The sequence below is a fragment of the Diospyros lotus genome, chromosome 1 (genome assembly GCF_014633365.1).
Source record: "Diospyros lotus cultivar Yz01 chromosome 1, ASM1463336v1, whole genome shotgun sequence".
Lineage (NCBI taxonomy): Eukaryota > Viridiplantae > Streptophyta > Magnoliopsida > Ericales > Ebenaceae > Diospyros > Diospyros lotus.
Window position 1 is genome coordinate 53,531,064 of NC_068338.1, and position 27,164 is coordinate 53,558,227.

The 27,164-nt window shown below is 40.3% G+C and overlaps 1 protein-coding gene across 1 annotated transcript; it reads left to right on the plus strand.

Annotated features, from left to right (window-relative positions):
• LOC127787526 (uncharacterized) lies at window positions 1-27,036 on the plus strand. Its single transcript, XM_052315587.1, has 8 exons — window positions 1-524; window positions 2,135-2,197; window positions 22,306-22,401; window positions 24,312-24,359; window positions 25,378-25,449; window positions 25,919-25,977; window positions 26,307-26,400; window positions 26,681-27,036. The coding sequence occupies exons 1-8, from the start codon at window positions 177-179 to the stop codon at window positions 26,837-26,839; spliced, it is 939 nt and encodes a 312-aa protein (XP_052171547.1). The 5' UTR covers window positions 1-176; the 3' UTR covers window positions 26,840-27,036.
• The last annotated feature ends 128 nt before the right edge of the window (window positions 27,037-27,164 follow it).

Consider the following 27,164-nt stretch of genomic DNA (forward strand, 5'->3'; position numbering starts at 1 on the left):
AGATGCATTAGTAGAAAAATTAGGGCTATTAATTGGTTAAATGAGGCAGAGCTCGTTCGAGTTCGACCCATCCAAAGAGTGTGATTGGGCACAGACCGATCGCCGCCGATCCCAGAGCCGGTACTCAACGATTTTTCAATTCCACTCTCAATCGTTCTCCGTCTGCTCGGCGGAAGATGAGGACGACAAAAGAATTGTGGTTAGTTTTGTTATTAGTGGCTGGTTTGTTGGTATCGTCATCGATGGGGTTTGAATCCGATGAGCTGCTGTTGGATGACGAGGAGTTCGGGCTCGAAGGGGCGGCTCGATCCCCTCGTTCCGATGACATCGTCGTTTCTAGTACTAGTTCTAGTAGTGGCCGATCTAGTGGTGGCCGTGGTCGTCGGAGGTCATCGGACCGGGAGTCGGAGTCCGATTCGAGGGTGCAGTTCCGGCTGGAACACGCCTTTGGGGACTACGACTCTCACTTCTCCCCCGCCGGCAACTTCACTGCTCGCCTCAAGACGTGGTCTCATGGGGGACAGGTTCCTTCTCATTTCCTCCCTAACCCTTTTATGCTTGTTTATTCGGATTTTCTCACTGATTATATGTCTGAAACTAATAAAAGGAAGCTGAATCCCCACCAAAAAGAGAAAAATTATAAGATATTGAAGTTTGGTCGAGATATGCCGAAATGTTTTTGCTAAGAATGTTTTATACACAATTCAAAAATTCACTACATAAATTAAATCGAAGCACGAGTAGAGTTAAAAATGGCGATGCCACTTAACAATTATGAAAGAGTCTTAATCCTTTAAAAATTTAATGCTTGGAGCATTATTGGAGCCATAACCTAAATAAGAACTATTAATATTCGTTTCTTAATTGTTTAAAGTTTTATCCATTGGGTTATCTCTGCAAATGCTAGGCATTTGATATTATTTACGACATCATGAAGATTATAAAATTGGCAATTCGCATACTAAACAAAAGCTGCGTATAAAGTAATACGGTTTATTTTTTCTTTTAGCTCAAGTTTTCTTGATGTTTTATTCCAAAGCTAAATGTTACATAGTTACAGATGAAATAGTTAAATTAGAGTACTAATTAACCAACCCTTGTATGGGAAGGGGTTGTTTTGGGTGGGGATGCAAGAAGGCCCACGGATTTCATGGTAAGAAGATCATGATGGGAGCTCAGGGAGGCACATGTCTTCATTGCCCATGCCTATTTCTTGTGGAACTTAGAACATTTTGTTGATCCTGACTTTATTTCTCTATGCTGTCAAGTTGCCGAGTGAACTCATTTCAAAGTGGAAATCTGAAATTGTTGGAATTTACTATTTACTTTGTTTGATAAAATTTTCAGTTTTTGAAATATGACGCGCTTTAGATTTTGAATTGATTTAGCCTTCGTTAAAACACTCTGGTTCCTGATTAATATTTATTCTGTTAGATATTTGGAGAGAGATTATTCATTTATTTCGATAGGCAACTAAATAATAGAGATACTGCCAAGGTGGAGGTCCATAGTCTTGTTGGCTTTTGAGGTTATCTGCAGTGAGACCAGCAGTGGAGAGAAAAAAAGGAATCTGTTTTATTAAGTGCTAGGAAAAGAAGATTCATGAAAGTGAAGTGAGATGATTCTCTTACTCTGAAAATGATTACCCAGGCTCATTATTCAATTTTATTGATAAGAAATGATACAAAAAAAAGAAAGAAAGAAAGAAAAGAAACATCTTTTCCTGCTTGAATTTTTATCTCCAGAAATGATTCTGCAAGATAAAAGGGCAAATCAGGCCTTTAATTCATGGGATTTTACTGTTCTTTTGTTTATTTATTGCCTTTACTATTTGAATATTCATGAAGATATTTCATGGTGGTCCACAACGTGTTGAAATTCCCAAATATGTGTACTTATTTAATGTGTTCTGGAGATGCTGTATATGATTCTGGATAAAATAATGCGATGATTTGTCAGCATAAATTTTCTCGGGCATAATAGTTTGAAACCTAGCAAAAATTTGTTATATGTTTTTTCTTTTCTTGTTGTGAAAACTACTTGTTTTCTTTCAGCCTGTAATTTCTTATGCATTATTGATTGATGCTTTTCTATTCCTTTTCTAGCTTTTAACATAATAGGTTTCTTGTAACAGACTCTCACCAAACTTCGGTTTTCAAGGGAGACATTTACTGAAACGGAGAAGGAAAAGTTCAAGGTAAGCTTTGATGTGTTTTCTATTTTACCTTCTTTATTTTATTTTTGGTGTCAAAAGAAAAGAAAGAACAAAGAAGGGAAAGAAGGGAATAGAAAGTAAAAGAACAACTAAGAAGAAAATAGGTATCGACTTGTTGAGTTGTAAAAGAAAATGTGGAGAAAGTTTAGAGGAAGGAAACTAAGGTTGTGGCTCGAGCTTGGTTTGTTTTTTCTAAGTAATTTGGGATCCCAATATATTCCAAACAATGGTGAGTCTGGAATAAAAGATTTCCATGAATTTTCCTCTTTGTTTTCTTTCATTTTTCCTCATGTTTGGATGGAGTGTAAGGAGGGAGAGGGGATGGGATGGGAGAGGAAGAGAGACTGTTTTCTTTGTTTGGATGAGGGCTTCATAATGGAATGGAAGGGGAGAGGAGGGTACATGATATCCTCTCGTCCCCTCCCATACCACCATTTTCCTTATACTTGGAGGGAGAAAGAAAAATATTTATAAATATTTTATTGTTTTTACTTTGTTACCCTTATTATTAAATTTAAGTTTTTTCACACTTGTTTATTTATTTTGAAAGTGAAGGGTATGTTACGTTAGTAGGCTATGAGCCTTATGTAATAGACTATTAAGCCTTGATTAAATCAGCCATGCTATTGGCATAGCTGGAGGAATGTTCCAACATGTCACATGGCAAGTTGTAAAGCAAGTGGATGGGATAACCATTTTAGTGCCTAATTTAGGTCATAGATCAGTATAAATACAACTGATCTATGCCTACTCCCACATGATGGATGAATTTGACGCAGCGTGTAGCGCGAGTGTGAAGAAAACACACCAAAATAAACCCTTGAAAGAGCAAACTTCAATGGCCGAAGCTTGGCTTTCAAGAAGAGCGAGTGTGAAGAAAACACACCAAAATAAACCCTTGAAAGAGCAAACTTCAATGGCCGAAGCTTGGCTTTCAAGAAGACGCAAAAACAAGACTGTTTTGCTAAGAAAACCTAAATAGGTTGCTGAAATTTGATTAAGAAAAACTTGATTACAAACTCTAGATCCTAGGCATATTTATAGTATTTGGCTAATCCAAATCCATCTAATATTTGGAAAACAAAATCCAACTAGAATCCTAATAGAAATAAATCTTAATCCAACATGAAGTAGAATCCTAAATCAAGTAGAAATATGAAATTGAATCCTAAATCAAGTAGAATTCTAAAAACTTAAGAAGTATTAAAATATTGTTCTGGCGTGGTCGAGAGTCAGCTTTGGGCCGGGTCTTGATTGGTGACCGCATCATTCACCTCCACTTGAGAAGAATTCGTCCTCGAATTATGATCTGGGTATGACAACTCAACGTCCGGCAAATACAAAGAAAGATCAGCAACATTGAATGTTTTGGAAATACCCATATGATTTGGCAAATCCACAACATAAGCATTATCATTAATCTTCTTTGTAATCTTGTAAGGACCATACTTCTTTGGCTTGAGCTTGTTCTGTTGTCCTGTAGGAATCCGTTCCTTTTTCAAGAATATCATGACTTCATCTCCAACCGCAAATACCTTGTGCTTCCTATGCTTGTCAGCTGCTGCCTTGTACTTCTTATTCGCCTCGTGCAACTTTTGCCTGACATCTTCCTGAACTGCTTGAACGTGTTCGGCTAAGTCACTGGCTGCAACACTGAAACCTGGTACCTTTGGCAATTTTACCAAATCCAATGCATGATTAGGAACTTTCATGTATACGATAGAGAATGGTGATCTTCCTGTTGAGCTATGTACGGCGTTGTTGTAGGCAAATTCTGCTTGAGCTATGACTAGGTCCCATTGTCTTGGCTTGTCTTTGCAAACACTGCGAATCAGATTTCCTAAGGTACGATTCACCACCTCTGTTTGTCCATCAGTCTGGGGATGTGCTGTGCTACTGAAATTCAAAGATGAATCGAACATTCTCCACAAGGTAATCCAGAAGTGACTCAAAAACCTTGTATCACGATCCGAAGTAATAGTTTTAGGGACTCCATGTAGTCTAACAATCTCCTTGAAAAACAGTTTGGCTGTAGCTACTGCATCTGCCGTCTTCTTGCATGGGAGAAAGTGCGCCATCTTGGAAAACCTGTCAACCACTACAAAAACAGAATCCATACCTCGTTGGGTTCGCGGTAGACCCAACACGAAGTCCATAGACAAATCTTCCCAAATAGCATTGGGAACAGGCAATGGCATGTAAAGACCGGCGTTAGAAGAGTGCCCCTTAACTGTTTGACATATATAACACCTCGCCACAATAATAGAAACATCTCTCCTTGCTCTTGGCCAATAATACCTTCCCATAACAGCTTCAATAGTCTTGTCTCTGCCAAGATGCCCTGCTAAGCCACCACCATGCAAATCCCGAATAATTTTCTCACGAAGAGATGTGCAAGGGATGCACAACTGATTTCCCTTCATGAGAAACCCATCATGCACATAAAAATCTCCTGATGGTTGCTGAGACATGCATTGTTCCCACACATGTTTGAAATCCTCGTCTGTCGCATATAATTCTTTCAAGCACTCAAACCCAACAATCTCAACACTAAGGGTCTTGATCAAATCCACACGCCTACTCAAAGCGTCTGCCACTCGATTATGTTGTCCTGACTTATGTACAATTTTATATGGAAATTTATCAATAAAAGCAGACCATCTAGCATGCATATCACTCCTCAATTGCCTTTGGCTACTCAAGTACTTAAGAGCTTGGTGATCCGTGTAAAGAACAAATTCTTTGGCAATCAAGTAATGTTCCCATATCTTAAGAGCCCTCACTACTGCATAAAACTCCTTATCATAAGTAGACCACTTTCTTCTGGCTTCACACAACTTCTCACTGAAAAATGCAGGGACAACACAGCACCTATACCCACTCCACTCGCATCACACTCAACCTCAAACAATTTGTCAAAGCTTGGCAAAGCTAAGACAGGAGCGGTACATAATTTATCTTTTATCAAGGTGAAACTTTGCTCTTGTTCTTCACCCCAATGGAACTTTCCTTTCTTTAAACACTCAGTAATTGGAGCCACAATACTACTAAAGTGTTTGATAAACCGCCTATAGAAAGTTGCTAACCCATGGAAACTTCGCACATCACTGACATTTTTAGGAGTTGGCCACTCTCTAATAGCTCGCACTTTTTCCTCATCTACCTTTACGCCCTCTTTACTTATAACAAAGCCCAAGAACAACAAGCTCTCACTCATAAAAGTACACTTCTTCAAATTAGCATAAAGTTTGTTTTCCCTCAACACCTCTCGAATATGCCCCTCATGCTCATTAATAGACTTACTGTATATCAAAATATCATCAAAATACACCACAACGAATTTACCAATGAAAGGGCGTAATACTTGGTTCATTAGTCTCATGAAAGTGCTTGGTGCATTGGTTAGTCCAAAGGGCATGACTAACCACTCAAACAACCCATCTCTTGTCTTGAAAGCTGTCTTCCACTCATCTCCAGGTCGAATTCTAATTTGATGATAACCACTTCTAAGGTCAATTTTGGAAAAAATCACAGCCCCATCAAGTTGATCAAGCATGTCGTCGAGCCTAAGAATTGGAAATTTGTACCCAATAGTAATTTTGTTGATGGCTCTACTGTCAACACACATCCTCCAACTCCCATCTTTCTTTGGTGTCAATAATGCTGGCACTGCACATGGACTCATGCTAGTCTGAATGTGCCCTTTTCTCAACAATTCTTCTACCTGCTCACGCAAAATCTCATTCTCCCTAGGACTCATCCTGTAGTGTGGTAGGTTAGGCAAGATAGCACCAGGAACCAAGTCAATGTGGTGTTGAATATCTCTCATAGGAGGTAGCTCATTAGGCAACTCCTCAGGAACCACATCATGAAATTCCTCCAACAATCCCTGCACCTCCACTGGAATTTGATTTACCTTCAGTAGCTCACTCACACTCTCTCCCTTGATAACCAATAAGTGAACCTCTCGAGTATCCTTACACTCCCTCACAAACTCTGTGTGTTTATGTGTAATGGTAAGAAAATTTCGCCCCTCCACTTTAGAAGCTTTGGTTTGATTCTTTTTCACTATGGGTAACAAAGTATAACGCACACCTTCTTTCTCAAGCTGATATGTGTTCTTCCTACCCGAGTGCTTAGCATCCACATCAAATTGCCAAGGCCTCCCAAATAAAATATGGCAAGCATCCATATCAACAATATCACAATAGACTTCGTCGGAGTACTTACCGATAGAGAAAGGCACCCTGCAACGTTCATTCACATGTATGCCACCAACTTCTTTGATCCATCCAATCATGTAAGGGCTTGGATGTTTTTCAGGAGTTAACTGCATCTTTGCCACCACGTCTCTTCCTATGATGTTCTCCTGACTTCCACTATCAATAATCAACTCAAAGATTTTTCCTTTCACCGTACACCTCGTGCGAAAAAGTTTATACCGTTGAGTAGTATCTTCATTCTTTTGAGATAGCATTAACTTCCTCACTACACAGGTATATTGCCCATGTCCATAATCTTCTTCATCATCCTCCCCATCAGGCCCGCAATATACTTCCTCTTCAGCAACATCTTCCTCTTCCTTTTCAACAATGTTAACTGTTTTCCTCCTTGGACAATCACTAGATCGATGCCCAACCTCATTGCACTTGAAACATTTTAAAAGAATAGGCTTTGCATAAGGATTAGGGGATTTTGGAAGATTAGAAGTAGTACCTCGAATGTTTCCCCCCGTTGTAGCCTTATTAGGGTTGACTGTATGGGGTGGATTGGAGGGTTGCGCTCCTTGAACTGACTTACCTTTATCAAAAGCTGGTTGTTTATTTTCATTCCCATTATACCGACGATAGGTGTCATTACAAGATCTCTCACTCAACATTAACTCAGCTTTTAAAGCTAAGTTCCTTGCTTCTTGCACACTTAGAACCATCTGAACTCCAATTTTATCACGAATAGCAGGCTTCAATCCATTCAAGTAACGAGCTGCTTGTTGATTGTCACTTTCTGACAATTGGTTTCTCTCCGCTAATCGTAAAAACTCAGAGGTATATTCATTCACACTCTTCATTCCCTGTGCACATCTTTGATAAGCTTCAAACATATATTGTTCATAGTCAGGGGGCAAAAACCTACCTCTTAACAGTTGCTTCATTCGTCTCCATGTCTGAACTGGCTGTCGGCCTTCCCTCAATCTCGTTTCTCTTAATCGCTCCCACCAAACAGATGCACCGCTCTTCAACCTGTAAGCCACTAACTTTACTTGTCGTTCATCTAGGATCTCCATGTATTCGAAAAAACGGTCAACCTCAGTGATCCAATCCAGGAACCCCTCAATATCAAGATCTCCATTAAAGGTGGGAATATCAACTTTTAGTTTATACTCATCGTTGCTCCAGTGGTTGTGCTGATGCGCATTCCTCCTAACCCCTCTACCACCAGGGTTAGCTATTGCTCGACCAAAATCATCCTCTTCATCGCTATCTTCAATCACTGGTCTTCTAGGATTAACAAGGACATGATTAATAGGTGGTCTTCCCGCTCTGGCTTGATTCACCCCATTATTCAGGTTCCTGTCATCATCAACTCGTAGTAAGGTGCCCAATTGGTTGCTATGTTGCTCCAATCGCTGCTGGATAGTACGAGTTACTTCCCGCTGTTCTTCAATTGCTCTCCAAACTGCGGACAACCCCTGATCACCGTCATGAGGCTGGTTGCTACCGTTACCTTCAAGATTGGCCATCTGATTGGTTGATTAATCGCTCTGATACCACCTGACGCAGCGTGTAGCGCGAGTGTGAAGAAAACACACCAAAATAAACCCTTGAAAGAGCAAACTTCAATGGCCGAAGCTTGGCTTTCAAGAAGACGCAAAAACAAGACTGTTTTACTAAGAAAACCTAAATAGGTTGCTGAAATTTGATTAAGAAAAACTTGATTACAAACTCTAGATCCTAGGCATATTTATAGTATTTGGCTAATCCAAATCCATCTAATATTTGGAAAACAAAATCCAACTAGAATCCTAATAGAAATAAATCTTAATCCAACATGAAGTAGAATCCTAAATCAAGTAGAAATATGAAATTGAATCCTAAATCAAGTAGAATTCTAAAAACTTAAGAAGTATTAAAATATTGTTCTGGCGTGGTCGAGAGTCACCTTTGGGCCGGGTCTTGATTGGTGACCGCATCAGAATTGGAAATCAGTTTCCCTATCTTTTCTCTTCCCTCTCATTTCTGAATTCTCTCTCTCACTCTCCCTTCTCGTCTCTTCCCCCTAAATTCCCAATTCCTCTCGGAAGTTGAGAATTCTTAATTGTTAGATTGGAGATTTGAAAAATTGGTACTAGAGCACAATTTTGGTCGATGATTTTCAGAGCTCTTGATCGTGATGGCCGATGTCACGTGTATGAAGTAGATGGAGATGCAGTTGCACAAGTGACTAGTACGGTAATGGGGATGCAGTTGCAGCAAGTGACTAGTACGGTAATGGGGATGCAGAATCGGGTGGGATTAATGGAAGAAGCTATTGGAGTCGTAGTTGACAAGAAATTGGAGGATGTTTCCGATCGGTTGCGGGAAGAGATGTGCAACCAGATGCGAGAAGATATGCGAGAGCACAACAATATGTTCGTGATTAGATGTAAGAATTTCCATGAATGTTCTCAAAACGGGCCCCGATAAGGTTATCCCTTGACTTTCCCCCTCATTAGAGAATGGATCCAATACTCTCGAGTATTGGTACCAGTCAGAGGGCAGCTGAATCTTTTGAATTGGGGGTTGATCCGGTGTTGATGGGTAAAAATGTGGTGGGAAGGAGGCCGGAAGCTCTGGTGAATTCTGGCCATATGAATTTTTCAGTGCCTAAGCTAGAGCTGTCGGTGTTTGACGATATGAAATCAAGGTGGTGGATCAGGAGGTGCGAAAAGTTGTTCGAAATTCATTAGGTGGCTGATGACTCTTGTTGCAGCATACCTGAACGATGTATGTGATGTTTGGTTCAAAGGCTGGACAAGAGTGAGAAATAGTTACAGTTGGGAGGAGTTTGCTAGGGTTTTATGTGAGAGATTTGGTGAACGGATGACGGTGGATATTGTGGAGGAATTCAATAAACTAAAGCAGATTGGGACTGTACATGAGTATCAGCTCAAATTTAAAGAGTTGAAGTCACTCATGCTTAACAGGAACCCTACATGACGGAGGAGTATTTTGTATCAAGTTTCATCAGCGGATTGAGTGATGACCTTAGATCCATGGTGAAAATGATGAGGCCTAGATTTGTACAAGAGGCGGTAGAGGATGCATTGTTATAGGAGTTGGCCATTGAAGCCTTAATGAAGAAACAAAGGGATTAGTCAGGGGATGGTACTATCTAGAGGAGGTACTATCTAGAGGAAGAATGCATGCAGACCAAGGAGAATTTCAAAGGAGGAACAAGGATGAGGTGCGTGGCAAATACACCCCCTAATCCGAGCTTACCATAGAGGGACAAGCTCATTGAGCAGAGGAGGGCCGTTGGATTGTGTTTTAGATGTGGGGACAGATATACCCCTAGACACCAGTGCAAGAAGTAGTTGCTTCTGCTGGAAGGAGAAGAAGAGGAAGAGATGGCAATGATAGAAGAAGAATAGGAAAAGGAAGGGAAGGGGGCTATTTCCTTGCACGCAATCAAAGGAATGGCCAGTAGCAAGATTATCAAAGTAGAGGGGAAGGTGCAAGACAACACATCTGTCCAAATTTGGTTTATCACCTAAGCTGAAATCTGCATCACTGTCTTCCTCAACTTCATCATGATGGGAAGGTTCTAGGGCTTGATCCATAGCCTGATCATTTTCAAGGTTATTTTCCTGAAACTCATGTGCAGTTTCAGATGGTTCTGGGGTATCTTCTGGGCAAACCCTGGGATTTCAACTTGGACAGCTTCTTTATCATTTTCTTGACTATGCTGGGATTTAAGGTTGCTAAACTTAGTGGTAGAAGACTCATCAAATGTAAGCTTATAACCCTTAACCCCTGAGGGATAGCCTATAAATAGGCATTTCTTGGCTCTAGGCTCTAGTTTCCCTTATTTTACATGGGCGTATGCTAACATCCAAAGATTTTAAGGTGTGATAAGCTAGGTTTGTGACCTGTCCACCTTTCATATGGCGTTTGGAAGTTAATGGCTGCAGAGGGTGATCTATTAATGATATGTGTTAAACTTAGGACTCTTAGATTACAACCTTAGGCGAGAAAACCCTCTTAAACACTCTCGGATGCAATGTAAATGCAAGAACATAAAACTGAACAACAGAAAATAAAATAATTGAATTTAAAAGATCAAACCAAACAGCATTAGGCGCAGATTTATCCTGGTTCGGAATGCCTTTGGCAATCCTACATCTAGCCTTCAAACACCCACCAAGAGCAGCCTTTTATTAGGATGAAACTGATCAGTACAAAGCCCAAGCCCTCTCTCAACCCTATTGCTCAAGTACAACTCTTGTTCACTCCAAGAAAACTCAAGAACACAATACACATGCCTCACTTTCTCTAGAGCAAAGAATACTCACAATAGAAACAGAGAACTTGACAAGAGAGAGGAGTTATTAGACTGCTGCCTTGCCCTCTTATTTATAGAGGAGGCAGACACACTTGGGCAACTAACTAACTTAGGGAAATTACATATTAACCCCAACAAAATGTACTAATTACACTTAACCCCTAGCTGCCTAATTTCTTCAGCCAAAACTACTCTTTTATACTCCTTCCGGTTCTGCTATCTTCTAGGACAAAACTCGAGGCAAACTTCAACAAATCTCCACCATTTGCCTTGAGTTCTTCACCTGATAGCCAACTCCTGCTTTCTCCATGGATGATGAACAAACCTGATCATATCAAACACAAACACATCAAAGAAAACATATCAATGCTGTAAAACATAATAATGGACCACTCTTTGGATAAATTCCAACTGCAATAACTAACCTGCAACTCTCATTAAAAAATTATCCTCCTCAAGGGTTTTCCTAATGAATAACTTTTCCTAACATCAATATGATTGATATACTCCATGGTGGGACTAAAGACTAAGCCAAATGGACTGTCCATTGGCTGTTTCAACTCCTCCTACCTAGACTATATTTTAGGGTTCCTGCTGCATACAAAATGCAACATATACACCCTAAATGCATAACTTCCAGCTAGGCACACTCCACCATAAACCAAATCCATATATGATGTTACTCATTAATCCCAAAGGGTCTAAACTTTTACACAACATTGATATATCTAGGATTGCTGGAACTAATTTCTTGGATAGAAATTCTACCACACTTACTCTCACACACTCACGAATTTGATCTAAGGAACAGATTTAATAGAATCAACAGAAAATAAAATAGAAAACAGAATTAAACCAAACAAGAAACACAAACCACACATCCACAAGAACATCAAGATTATTCTGGTTCATGCCATGTGAATGGCACTACATCCAGCCTCTAAGATTCTCCTGAGAGCAGTCTTTATTTCCAGAAAATGATTAGTACAGTAGCGGCCATTCTCTCCCTTCTATTCCCGAGCGCCCCAATTGTTTTCCCCCAAGATTACAAAGCTAACAGCCCTAGCCTTTCTCTCAGAAACAATCAGCACTCGTTACAAACAGAAAAAATGAGAACTCTCTCTCCATTTGCTACCCCTTGCCCTCTATTTATAATAGTGGGTGGATGTCCCAATGAATATTATAGATATTTACAGTTTAACCCCCAAACTATAACTAATTACAATTTAGGTTACAACTTCTATCTAAAATCTTCAAAAGGAACTCTAGCAAACTGACATAATTCACTGCTACTGCCATCATCTTCTTCTTATACCATATACTCGAGACAACCTTTAACAATATGGGCTGCTATAGACACAGCCTCACCCCAAAATGCTTTTGGCAAACTTGCATGAAAGAGCATACATCTTACTCTCTCTAGCAAGGTGTGGTTCATCCTCTCAGCCAATTCGTTTTGCTTAGGGTTTCCGAGGGCTGTTAAATGTCTAACTATGCCTCATTCCTTGCACATTTGATCAAAATCCCTATTGCAAAACTCTAGCTCATTATCAGTCCTAATAACTTTTACTTTTCTGCCAACTTGATTTTCTACCATTTTCCTCCAAATCTTAAAGGATTCAAAAGTATTATCCTTAGACTTTAGAACATATACCCAAAGCATTCTTGAGAAATCGTCTATAATGGATAGGAAGTATCGGGAGCCCCCATGAGTCATGGTTTGAGCTGGGCCTCATAGGTCTGAATGAATGTAATCTAGGGGTGCCTTTGATGAATGGATGGCTGTTTTGCTAAATTTGATCTTAGCTACCTTCCCATAAATGCATGATTCACATTTTCCTACGTCTAGGGACTGACCTATCTCTAATATCCCTTGTTTGGCAAGTTCCTTGAGCCCTTGCTCACTAATGTGTGACATCCTTAGGTGCCACAACTTTGCCTTATCATGAGAATTAAAACTTACACTGGCAGCTTCACCACTTAGAGTGGTTGCTTGTAGAAAATATATTCCATTTCTTAAAGCAGCCTTCATGCATACTAGGGAGCCTTTATGAATTTTAATTACTCCACCCTCACCCTTGTACTTATATCCGCATCTATCCAATTCCCCAAGAGAAACCAAGTTTCTCTTAAGGTCTGGGACATACCTTACTGCAGTGAGGGTTCTATGTGTCCCATCATGCATCTTTAATTTTACATCTCCTACCCCTTGGACCTTACATTCAAAATCATTCCCTAACAGAACCTTTCCCCCATTAATTTTCTTGAAGTTTTGGATCCATTGCTTTCTAGGAGTCATATGGAAAGAGCAGCTTGAGTCCAAGACCCAATCTTGGCTGTCATAATTGTCACTAACAGTTAGTGCACCAGCACTATCATAACCGATATCACATACATTTACCCCACCATTAGATTTTTCCTTTTCGGCGTAGTCCTTCTTCCTCTTAGGACAATGTCGCTTAATATGACCCTCTTGTTGACAATAATAGCATGTAATCAGCCCTTTTCCATTCTTAGATTTAGATCTTGATTTACCTTTGTTCTTAGAGTCTTTCTTAGGATTTCTAGACCTTGCAGTTAATGCATTTACTGGAGATGATTTGCTATCCATCTTTATCCTCAAATCTTTAGAGTTTAAAGCCCCTATAACATCTTCTAAAGATAGTTTATCCCTACCATGCTGAAGGATATTGTCACGAACCTAGGGTTCGTGATGGGTTAGAAGAGGAATTGGGGAAGAACAAAGAAGAAATGAAGGGAGAGATTGAACAGAATTAGGGAGAAAGTTAAGAGAAATGAGGGAGAGCAGAATGGAGAGAAACGAGAGGGAGAATTGGTGAGAGAAAGAATCAGATTTTCTATTATCAATTTCAGCATACATCCCCTCCATTTACATCAGCCTTATATAGGCATATTTGTCCCCTAACAGCCTTGCACATGCAGCCATGTGCACCTAACTAATTGCTAGAATATCCCTAACAAACTATTCTACCCTATTACAATAATACCCTTTTATTACTCATAGGGTCATGACAATTCCCCCCTCCATAAGAGAGTTCTTGTCCCCAAGAACTTGCCACAAGTAGCCATTGCTCTTCATCCAATTCCAACCTTCTCTATGCGGATAATCCTCCTTTCTTTCTTTCTACTTCTAGGTCTCTTCTTCTTCATTCTTAGGTTTTCAAGATCAATTCCAAGTATGAATTGGCCCAGAATTTCAATAGGGAAAACTTTATTACCATCCAAAACAAGTAAAAAGGGCAGATCTTCAGCCATTGTTGCTGTTACTCTATCCCCATTCAACCCACAGCCATGTTTTGCTGCAGAAATATCAACAACAGCCTCAAAATGCAGCAATGGAGGTTTGTATTCTTTCCTTGAATTCTCATACCAAGGCTGTTTGCGAGCATTAACATTAGGAGATGCTGCAACTTCACTTCCAGCCAACGATTGCTCAATAATTGACACCTGGCCAAGTGTTTCAGCACTAGTAAGAGTGCTTGAGAGGCTGTCAATTGATTTAGTGTCATCCTCCAATCTCTTTTCCTCACTTTTTTCTTCCTCCTCCTCTTCCCCTTCTTCCTTAAAGTTGGACTGCTCTTGTTGCAGAATCCCAAAAACATCACCATCAAGAACTTCTTTTCCAAAGGAATCGGTGTGTTCCTTTAATTCTCTTTTTGCCCACACACCTTGTACCGAACCCCCGCAAAGTCTGCTATTGCTGCCAGCATTGTCATTATCGTCACCTTTCTCATCCATTCCACCTAGGCCAATATAGTTCTTCCACTCCATATTGGAGGTAGGCAGTGAATCTGCTTCTTGCCTCCTAAATTTCTCCTTCGGCTGCTTCATTTTAAGAAACTCCTCCTTATTAAAGCTTCCATGATAATCATCAAAGTATTCGGCGGGAAAACTGTAATGATACTCCTTAGATAGTATCATTGCAAATTCTTGCAACTTCTCGCGAAACATTCGATCGAATTCCTTGCACTTTTCATCAAACCCACTGCTGGTTCCTTTGTCCCTTCGGCTAGTCTTATTTTCAAACTTCTTTTCCCAAATTTGATGCTTCTGGTCAACTGAAAATGTAGCATTCTTTGGCTGCCATTGAAGCTCCATTCCAGCTGAAAATGAAGCATTCTTTTGCTGCAATTTAGGGCTCTTTTGCTCCATGTATGCACTGCTCCCCTTGGCTGCCTTTGTTTGCCTTTGCTCACAGCCTCTCCTAGCTTCATGAGTAGGACACCCCACTGAAAATGCAGCACTGGTCCACTGCAATGGAGGCTGCTCTCTTCCTTGAAAATTAACCACTGAAAATGCAGCATCATTCGGTTGCAATTGCGACCCCTTTTGTTTCAGGTGTGCCCTGCTTCCCTTAGCTGATTTTTCACAATCAGCATACTTCGAAGACCACATACTACTCTTCTTCAAACAAGTTAACCCAAAATTCAATGCCAAAATTAACCTCTGTTTCCCTTTACTCATAGTCTAGAATTTCGATTGGAATCCACCGTCTTCAAAAATCCACTCCCAGCTGCTCCGAACTTTGCTCAACTTCTCCACTTGCAGCAGCCTTCCTTGCTCACCGAAGGCACTGTCGGACACCACCGTCCTGACTCTCTGCTACCGCTGCTCGCAATTGCTGCAGATTCAACAATCGCTTGGCCTCGAATCCGCTTCAGCTTATGGCTAGTGATGCATCAAGCTTACTTCTCTCGGTTATGCTCTGAGTTGGCTTTCCAGAATGGTCGGAATCTCCTTCCAATCAAGGAGGAAAGCACGGTTCACCAACACGGTTCAGAAGGCAACCCCAAACTGTAGCACCACAGTGCCTTCTGATCAAAGCGGCAATACCCGCAAAACTCCAGTCGGAATTCCAATTAAACTGCCACACCTCAGCCGCACCTCTTCTTTCGGCCTTAGCTGTCCGCCTTCCTCTTCAAGACTCGGACATGAGTGTCTAGAATTCCCAACGATAACCGCCTCACATCAACATCGGAAATCACTAGATCTTGCTTTCCCCTTCGATTCCAATTAATAGTTATTGAAATTATTGGCTGAGAGTCACTCACCTGTTGCGCCTTCCAATTCCGAACTGAGGGTGCTCGCTTGCTTGGAGGTTAACACCTCCCAGCGCCAGCTACTGCCCTATCACCGACCATTGAAAATGGCCGCGATACCCACTGCACCACTATGAGGAACCCGCTGCACAATTGCCAAACCTACTGCAATTAATTCGGCTGCAACACTAACTTCCTTGCCCGACCAAACTGCGATCGCTTGGAACTCTTGCACCAGTCGCTCACTCCAGTTGCGACCCACCTGGATGTCCATGTCTCCTCCTTTGGCAGACTTCCACACCAATTGCGAATTCTCCTCTATTTTGATCGATGATGGGCTTAAGTCCGGTGGATCTTCGCGACGCTTCAAGTATGTTCGCCTATCGACCCACTCCAATTGTCGTCCAACTCCACCTTAAACCTCTACTCGATCGATTTCACAGAGAGTCGCATCTTCCTACTCGCCCAATCACCGTCATTGGTTTCAGAATTCACTCATCTTCGCTTCGGCCCGAATTCGCTAACTCTGCTTTATCGACTCTGATATGGCCTTAGAAATTGCCCGAATTCCCTTTGAAAATCGCCTTCCGAAATCGTCCAGATCTGGTTCGACAGCTGAGGACTGCCGCTTAGTTGTAGTTGAACTAATCAAAGGCTTAGGACGAGCTTTGTTGCGGTCTCCTGAGGGTTTGATCGACTCTGTTGGAGCTCCCTATGAGTTCGATCAACTCTATTACAGCTCCTCAAGAGTTCGCTTCTCTCACCGGAAATTCGTCAGACGCTGATTGCTGCTACGATGTTGGAATTACTTAGCGGAGGATGGTCGAGGAACGAACAGCTCTGATACCATTTGTCACGAACCTAGGGTTCGTGATGGGTTAGAAGAGGAATTGGGGAAGAACAAAGAAGAAATGAAGGGAGAGATTGAAGAGAATTAGGGAGAAAGTTAAGAGAAATGAGGGAGAGCAGAATGGAGAGAAACGAAAGGGAGAATTGGTGAGAGAGAATATCAGATTTTCTATTATCAATTTCAGCATACATCCCCTCTATTTACATCAGCCTTATATAGGCATATTTGTCTCCTAATAGCCTTGCACATGCAGCCATGTGCACCTAACTAATTGCTAGAATATCCCTAACAAACGATTCTACCCTATTACAATAATACCCTTTTATTACTCATAGGGTCATGACAGATATCTACAAAATTTTCATAGGACTTGGGTAAAGAATATAGGAGAACTAAGGCTTTGTCTTCTTCTTCATACTTAACATCTATGTTCTCTAGGTCTAAACATAGCTTGTTAAAGTCATCTAAATGATCCTAGAGTTTCTGGTTTTCATGCATCTTGAAATTAAAAAACATGGCTTTGAGAAATAATCGGCTGGAGAGGGTCTTCTTGAGGTATAGATCCTCCAACTTCTTCTAAACTTCTGCCGCAGACTTCAGCCTAGATACCTCCCTGAACACTTTATCTCCAAGGCTCAGAATAAGAAGGCTATAGGCCTTCTTCTTAATCTGCACCCGTGCCTCACTCTGTTCTACGGTTAGGGCTTGGAGTTCTTTCCCGGTTGATTCTCCCTTTTCTGCTTCTTCTTGTTCCAGCGCCTCTTCCAGTCCGAGACTGCAGAGTAGTGCCTCCATCTTGATCCTCCATAGGCCGAAATCATTACTCCTATCAAACTTGTCGATATCTGACTGAGAAGCAATCGACGCCATTTCTTGATTTTCCTGAGATTGCCTTCTACGACTTGAGATTCTTGAGGCGATGATCCAATCCAAAGGTGACTAGCTCTAATACCAAGTTGTTAACCTTGATCTCACCTTTATATGATCACTCAAAACACTCAAACGGAATCTCTCCTTGATTCGCAAATGACCAGCAATCAGAAAACAAATCAAGAACCAATCAAGAACACACAACACACAAGAATTTACCCTGGTTCGGTCTTAATGAAGACCTACATCCAGCTTGGCTTTCGCCCCTACTTTCTCCACTATCTTGAATGTTAATACAAGATTACAAAGCACTCAAATTCAACTCTCACCTAGCCCAAAAACCTGAAAGCTATATAGAGTTGATACAAGAAAGATATTCCCTCTTCTTCACTGCTCAATCTTATCCCAAGACAGTCCACTAATCCGAGAAAGAAAAAACACACACAAAAAAACCTTCCCCTCCGCCTCTATATATAAGAAACTAGAAGGAGAAAAAAACCCCTGACCGACTGCCAAAAAATGGCAGTTACAACTAACTCGGTCAGCCCTAGAAAATAATAAAATCCTTCTAGAAATACAGCAGAAACATTACATGAAAAATATCCCTACTATTACAAGCCCTAATCTAGAACAAATGCTTTAACAATTTGTATTGGTTTTCTTTGATGACATTCTAGTCTATACTCTTTCCTTTGAACAACACCTAAACCACCTTAGGGCTACATTTGAGATCTTGAGATTCAACTAATTGTATATCAAGCGGTCAAAGTGTGCTTTTGCACAAAAACAGGTGGAATATATGGGGCATGTAATTTCAATGGTTGGAGTGGGCACAAATCCTAAGAAAATTGAGGCTGTAGTGGCATGGCCTAAACCTACTAGCCTCGGGGCATTAAGAGGGTTTTTGGGGTTCACTAAGTATTAGTGGAGATTTGTCAAGAATTATGGAATAATCAGCAAGTTGTTGATTGAAATGCTGAAGAAAGATGGTTTTAAGTGGAGCCCTAAGGTTGAGGAGGCTTTTGAGTAGTTGAAGAGAGCACTAAGTGAAGTACCAATGCTTGGATTACCTGATTTCAGCAAGCCATTCGTGCTAGTATCCGATGCTAGCAACCATGGTATAGGGGTAGTCCTTTTATAGGATGGCATCCTTGACCCCAGACACCAAGGACTCAGTATCTATCAAAAGGAACTAATGGCAGTCTTTATGGCAATAGAGAAGTGGCGACACAACCTAGAGGAAGGGAGATTCGTTATCAAAACGGATCACGAGAGCTTGAAGTTCTTACTGCAGCAGAGGCTGCATGCCTAATGACAGAAGAAGGGCATGACCAATTGTCATGGAAGACTCATTTGGACAGCGAATTAGAGTATCAAAATTTTAATTTTTTTTGTTTATTGTTGTAATTCCTCTATTAGTATTAGCTAGTAAGGCAGTAAGATTCCCCACGTGGAGGGGGTAGAATAGGACAAAAGGTTTGTTATAATCGAATGGGGAAGGGATCTTGCTGTGATAGCACCTACACCTATCGGTTGTATGTATATTCTCCTAAGTTATGCTGGGGAATTATCGTTAAATTGAATACCGGGAACTACTTCCTCCTTCTCTTGCTTTTCTCATTCTCTCTTTCTCTCTCACTTTCTTCCTTCTCACTCTCTGTCTCCCTCGCTCTGTTATGTTATGTTTTTATCGAAATCATCTCCTAATCCATTCCAGACTAGGAGCATTACCAAATTCACAGAAGAGTTGTGACACCAAACTCATGGGATTGCATTATGTGATCCAATTCAAGAAGGGAAAGGAGAATATAACAACAAACACTTTGTCTCACTACCAGGAGGAAGGAACAAATGCAACTATTTATGTTGTGATACCAGATTGGCTCCAGGAAGTTACAGACAGCTATCAACAAGGAGAGTGGACCAAGGGGTTGTTGGAATAGTTGAGCTTGGATGCCAACAGCAAGCCGGATTATTCATTTAACAATAGGGTGATAAGGTACAAGGCAAACTGGTAATCGGAGAGAGTGGGGAGTTAAAGGACAGAATCCTATGAGCCTTGCATGAGTCTCCTATTGGAGGTCATTCGGGACAATAGGCATTCTTTTGGCCTCAGTTAAAAAAGTATGCTTGGGATTATGTGTTGAGGTGTGATGTGTGTAGGCGGTGCAAGCATGAAACAGTGGCTCATCCGTGCCTTCTACAACCCATGGCTCTACCAAACCAAACATGGACCAATATAACCATGGATTTCATAGAAGGTCTTCCAAGGTTAGGAGGGAAAAATTGTATTATGGTGGTGGTGGATAGATTCTCTAAATTCAGCCACTTTATTGACCTATCCCACCCGTTCACAGCACAAGAAGTGGCGAGAGCATTCATGGATAATGTGGTGAAGATGCATGGAATCCCTTAGTCTATAGTATCAAACAGGGATAAGATATTTACCATCCTATTTTGGAAGGAATTGATGAGATTGCTAGGCACTAAATTGCTTATGTCTACTGCCTATCACCCTGAAACTGATGGCCAATCAGAAAGGGTGAATCAATGCTTGGAATCTTGCTTAAGGTGTTTCAATTTTCTACAACTGAGGGGATGGCATAAATGGTTGGCAGTCGCTCAATGGTGGTACAATTCAAGCTTCCACAGCTAGGGTTGCAATTGAGTCGAGCTTTGCTAAGCTCGGCTCAGCAAATTTAACCTTAGGCTTGAGCTCGAGCTCGAGCTCGGTTAACATAGTCCGAGCTCGAGCTTGGGGTTGGGCTAGCCACCATGCCCAAGCTCAGTCAACGGCAAGCAGAGGATGCGGCGGTCGGTGACAACCAAAGCAGTGAGAGATACGACAAAGGCGAGGCAACAACAAGAGAGGCAGGTCTCTTCATCTTTGAAGCTGACGGTGAGAGGCTTCAGCAACAAGAGGCGGCGGCGGCGACGATTGGAGAAAGAAGAGGAACATGCTAGCGGTGAAGGGGAGAGGAAAACAGGAAGGAGAAATAGGGTTTCTTGGAAACCTCCCCAGTATAGAAAATGGGTTTCTTGAAACCTCCCTCACTAATTACATATGATATATATTATTTATTTGCGAACTTCTAAACAGACATGCTCATGAGCCTCTAATCAAGTCAACTCGCGAGCTAACGAGCTAAGCTTTACTAAGCTCAAGCTTGGTTCACAAATCAAGCTTCAAAGTTAAGCTCGTTTACCTTAACAAACGAACTCGAACGAGCTTTTGTCGAACCGAACTCGGAACACCAAGTAGAAGCCCGACTCATTTGCAACGCTATCCACAGTTTGATTAGGATGACCCCATTTGAGGCTCTCTACGACTATAAGCCAAGGCTTCTACCAGCAATAGGGGGACAATCTATAGTGGCTGCAGTGGACACTTATTTACAACACAGACAAGAGACTATCAGGCTAGTTAAAGCTGAGTTGGCCAGGGCACAAAATAGGATGAAGCAATTGGCTGACAGAAAAAGGAGTAAGAGGGAGTTCTCAGTCGGAGAGGATGTTTACTTGAAATTGGGCCAACAACATCTCAAGGCCTTGACCCATCAGCCCATCTCCAAACTAAGCCCTAACTACTATGGGCCATTCACCATAGTGGAGAAGATAGGGACAGTAGCTTACCAACTGCAACTGCTAGAAGAGACACAGATTCACCATGTGTTCCATGTCTCACTCCTCAAGTATGCCATAGGAGCATAGAGAGCCACTCCCTCACTTTCTCCTATAGCAAGAGAAGAAATGGAAGAGGCAGTCCCTATCGCTATCTTGGATAAAAGAGTGATTCACAAGAATGGGGCTCCTTTCACCTAGGTCCTAGTTAAATGGTCATCTCTCCACGAGGACAACAATACATAGGAGTATTTGCCAGATCTTCTCCAGCAATTTCCCAACTCAGCAAGCTTGTTACACATTTCCTGAGGACAAGAAATATCTTAAGGGGGGAGGGGATTGTTATGTTAGTAGGCTTTGAGTCTTATGTAATAGGCTGTTAAGCCTTGATTAAATAAGCCATGCTTATTGGCATAGCTGGAGGAATGTTCCAGCATGGCAAGTTGTAAAGCAAGTGGATGGGATAACTGTTTTGGCGCCCAATTTAGGCCATAGATCAGTATAAATACAACTGATCTATGTCTACTCCCGCATGATGAATGAATTGGAAATCAGTTTCCCTCTCTTTTCTCTTCCCTCTCATTTCTGAATTCTCTCTCTCACTCTCCCTTTCGTCTCTTCCTCCTAAATTCCCAATTTCCCTCTTCTCTATTCCTCTCGGAAGTTGAGAATTCTCAATTGTCAGATCTCCGATCTGACACTTTATTTTCTCTTTTTTTTACCATTCCATCCCCTTCCATTTTTCATCCAAACAAAGCAAAGTCATATTGTGCACATTTACGTTTTCATTTGTCCCAATCAATAGAAGGGTAACAAACTTTACATTACTTCATTTACCTTTTATGTTCTGTTCCATTATATACCTTCTGTCCTCTACCCCCCTCTCACAAACAGAGGACTGTGGATCCAGAATCATGGAAAAGAACAAAAAGGTCTCCCCAGGGCACAAGGCTCCCCACTTTGGGAGGGATGGGGGATTGTCATTTTTGTACATAACCTTACCCATGCTTTGCAAAGAGACTATTTCCACAGATACTAAAAATATACTTTTATTATCTCCTCTTTCCCTTTGAGAGGAATTGAGGGAAGATATTTTATTTTTAAATTAACAACTAAACTTCATTCATTGTGATGCAATAATCTTGCAGAAGCTACTGGAAGCTGACGACTTCTATAGGATTAGAGTTCCATCCTACGTATTGAGCCCTCCTGGGAGGGATTATATTGTTTCATCTGTGAAAGCAGTGAGTCTTCTGTCTACCTTATTATCTTTTCCTGCCTTTGCTTTAAACAGATTAATTTCTTGAAGTTGCATAAATGGTCACATTATGGACATTTTAGTGTATACAAATCTGTGTTCCTTTTGATTACTGGTTTGTGGAACATGTAGCTAGTTGCTAATGGCAATACATAAGTTGGTTTTAACTTTTGTTTTTGAAAGGCAATTTTGACGGAAGACAAGATGAGTGATGAAACATATTTATTCAATTATTTGAATCATCACACTTAATTTTTTCTTTCTTACATGATTTTATTGTTCATCATGAAGTCAAACAATTAAACTTGTTGCTATTTTATGCCTGTTGGGGAGCTGCAACTTACATAACACATTTTTAACTGTTGATTATGGGATAATTGATGGTACCTATGATGATTATTGCTTTTGAATTCTTGAAGTGCTCTTATCAATAACCACGATAACAGATCTACAAACTTGGCCAATATGTTAGATTGATTTTTTAAAAGATCAAAATTTCACTTGCTAATGATCTACTCGCTTGATTATTCAAATTATGCTAGAAGACAAGATTTTGTCAATTTGTACTATTCAAATCGTGTGTGACTGCATAAGCTTTTGTGATTTATTATGTTTGATAAGTGATAGTGACACTTGAAAAATGACGATAATAGTTCTCAATACACAAAGATGCCAAACATGACAGGTATTACTATTACACTTGCCTTTGGGATTTTTATTATTTTGGCAAATTACCTCAGGAATTTTTCTTTATAAATAAGAAAGGCAACTTTCAATGATGAAAAATATGATGTACTGGTAGTGATGGCAAATTGAAGATCTGAATATACACCTTTTTGTCTTTAGTATGTCTAATTGATGTGCATAGAGACTGGATAGGATGTCTTAAGAACTGTTTTTTCATAGAATCTCTTCACCCATTCACGCCATAATAAGGCTTACCCTACGGTGTTATAAATAGCACTTCTTTCCTACCTGTGATCATAAAATCACTGATCCCATTAGTTGCATTTCATCTTATGTGGGCCCAAATGTATTTTGGCCAGAGTCCAGAGAAATGGAAAGGGAAATTTTTATAGCAGTAGAGGAATTATGTGGAAAATGATTAGTGAGCTAAAATTCATGTAGCAAATTCCACCTAATTGGAAGAACGCTCGAGGAAATGTGGATTGCTGTTGCATGTTGCCACTTTCGAAGTAGTTGGAAAGAAGAATTATGTTTTTCATCACAAGTGTAATTAGCAGGAATGGAAATATCATCCTTCCATGCCAAGGTAGAGACATGCATGTGACGCTCCATCAGGCTTGCAATGGTGGGAGCCTTTATGCAAGTTATCCTTGTGCACTAGAAGGGTAATTACTGGGAGTTAAAACTAAGCTAGCTGCTTTCTGGGTAAATATTAGGGCAGTGATTAGTAGCATTGGCATGTCACTTGCCCCATTTTTTTGCATAGAATATCTCTTTCAAAATAAATAAAAAAGTACAAAAATGACAAGGGTAAGATAGTAAAAAGAATAAGCATATTTATAAATATATTTCCTTCCCCCTCATTACACCCCAAGTCAAGGTGTAAGCAAAATAGGGGTATGAGGGGACCGGAGGGTATCACGTACACCCTCTTCCTCCACCCCCCCCCCCCCCCCCCCCCCCCTTCCTTCTCCCTCATTATGAAATCTCCATCCAAACAAAGGAAAGAGTCTCCCTCTCCGTTACCCCCATCCGAACATAGGCTTAATACTTGCATTACAACAAATAGGTCATTATCTTACTTTTGTTTTCCATCATAGGTGTTGTTTGGATATTTGTTAGCATGTTCTTAATTACCTTATTTTTCCTTCATTCCCTCATATACACATACGTGTTTGCAGCTGACTGTTATTTTGTTTTTCCTGCCAGAGATGTCTTCCACGGGATCGCTTGGATGAGCATTTTGTTATACATATGGTAATATTTGAATTTGAACAGAACCTTTATACATCAGGAATGATGCCTTCCTACTAAATGCTTATTAGATGACTAGAAACTTTGTGATTTGAATTCGTTTTCCATTTAAATCTTTACTATTTTACTTAGGTTGAGCATTTCTTGCACGGTGGTATTTGTTAGGCTAGCATCTTTTGACTCTATTGTGAAAAATGTTTTAGCTTTTGCCAACATGGATGTGTAAACTCAATCAATTCAGGACCTTTGCACTAAAACACTTTTGTTGGTTGTTGATCAACTGCAAGAATGGGAGAATGGGAGAATTTGTATAATTTTTTAACTCATTAGCTATCTGGTGTGAGCATCTAGTCATGTGAGTTGATAGGTGGGCTCAGTAAGCTCTGTTTGTTTACCCTGGTAGTTCCCATGCTCAAGGTAAATAGTTAGTTCGCTAGCTTAGATGGGAAAAGTTCTTTGGTGTCGGAGTTTGTATTCCTTGAGATATAAAATTGCATTCTTCTACTACTTAATGAAGGATGATGAGTTGGAAAACTTTTGTATTTTTATTTTTGCCTTTTTATGGAAAGCGTAAACATTGAGACATGATTGTTCTTATGATCTGAATAATCTAAACATTAGTAACTTTTATTCTGTGAATTTATTAGCTTTCTTTTATATTTTCTGGAAGTATCCTATTCTGTTATGTATAGGTGTGTGTGTGTGTGTGTGTGTTTCTATGTTTTCCTTTTTGATAGGTTTTTCTTTTGCTGTAGCTTTATTTCCTTGGATGCCATTCTATTGTACTGTGCTTATTTCAATAAGCACGGTACTGTGCCATTCTGTAGCTTTCTTTGATGCCATTCTATTGTACTGTGCCATTCTATGTTTTCCTTTTCTGTAGCTTTATTTTCTTTGATGCCATTCTGTTGTAGGTTTTTCTTTTTATTTCAATTGTTTATCATGAGTTTTTATGTGTTTATTCGCTGTTTGATAGATAGAAATTGTGACATATGGCCTTTCTCAATGTGTCCTTTTACAGGAAGGTGTTAATATATTGGCTGTTAATTATGGTTCTCCTGGAGCATGTCCATACCCTAGGCAATTGAAATTTGTAAGTTTGACTATGCATTATTACTCTCTCTCTCTCTCTCTCTCGCCTGGTTTCCGCATCTCCTATTTCATTCTTAATAAAAAATGGAGTGGCAGTTCTTTTAATCTCTGCTGAAGCTGCTGCAATTATAATTCATGCAACATTTTAGGGAAAAGAAATGCTACCCAAGTTTCTGAATTACCAGACTTTCTACATTCTATCTCAAATGCAAAGTTCTCATGAAATCCACATTTTCTGTCTCCTAATGATAAACTTGTGGCTTCTGATGTTGCCATTCAATTTGCCTGCCAACTTGTGTCTTCTCTTCTTTACTCTTGAGTATGCAAAAAGGAGGTGAAGTTTCTCGATTGCATACAGTAATTGCATTTGGTCAGAGTACAAAAAGGAGGTGAAGTCTTTTTTTACATAGAAATGTATAGATAATTTTGTTGTCTGATAACACTATCCATGATTTGTTGCTCTTTTTCAGCCTGCAAAGTGGTCCTTCAACTCGCACAGTGTCTTAAAGAACAGCGAGCAGGCACCAAGGTAATAGCTCGTAGATACTTTCAGAAGTTCCTTTTATAAGCTATATTTTAGAAGTTAGTTTTGGTTTCGGTAGTAGTAATATGTGACTGTGAATTAATCCAATGAATTTGATGCACTTTTTACACGATAATGACTTAGTCGCGAACCTGCTCCCTGTCCAAAATATCAACAGCCCACCCAATCCGATGACCTGGTTTTTGATGTTTGCCATTTCCAATGGTCACCGTCTAGGAAATGCTTTCCTGGCAATATTCTTCTGAGCACGAAGACGACACTACTATATTCGTTTTTCCACTTGCATTTCTAACCTGATACAATTCTTGAAACAGAACTCCAGCATTTGTGGAAGAGAGTCTTCTTGGCGATAACAATGGAGATATTGAAGGTGTAAAACCACCAGAAAGGTCCTTCTGGGCAAAATATGTACGTACCTGAAGCATGAACTGCTTTGCTTAGTACTTCATTTTCTCCCAGCAGTGTTTACAGTGTCATACGTTCTCGAAACAATCTCTTTGCAAAAAAGCAAAGGATATGTATTCATAGTGTCATGAGTTATTGAATCAGCCTCTTTGTGAAAAACAAGGGAAAGGCGCTAAGCAGAGTCTTATGCACCGAAGAATGACCTTTGGTGTTTGTATTGTCGTGAGTTAATAGAAAAACACTGTTTCTAATTCCACACCTCTGTCTTTTGTGTCCGTCTCAGTGGATGTATTTGATCCCTCTTGGAATAATTGTCATGAACGCAATCACCCAAGCCATGAACATGCCGGAGGAACAGGCTTCCGGCCAATCAGCCTCTCAAACTCAGCAACCGACGCCAGCAGCCCAGCGCGGGCAAGGTGCCGCCTTGAGAAGAAGATAAAATCCTTTCCCTCCCTCCCTCCCTCCTTTTGTATCGTCTTCTTTTTAGCCTCTAATTCATGACAATGAATTTAAGCTGGTTTTAGGGTTTTTTTCTTGAATTTTATTTGCTTATTTGAATGAGGACAATCACATTATGTTGTCTCTGTTTTACACTTTAATTAACTTTATCACATGATTAGACAATTGTTGTATAAATAGTTTTTTTAAAGAATTGGAGCAAAAAGGTAGGAAGGAAAAAAAAAAAGACGAGCGAACTAGCTGTGCTTGTATACACTATTGTCAGTTGCTTCTGTATGTACATACATATACATAGTCACTATTGT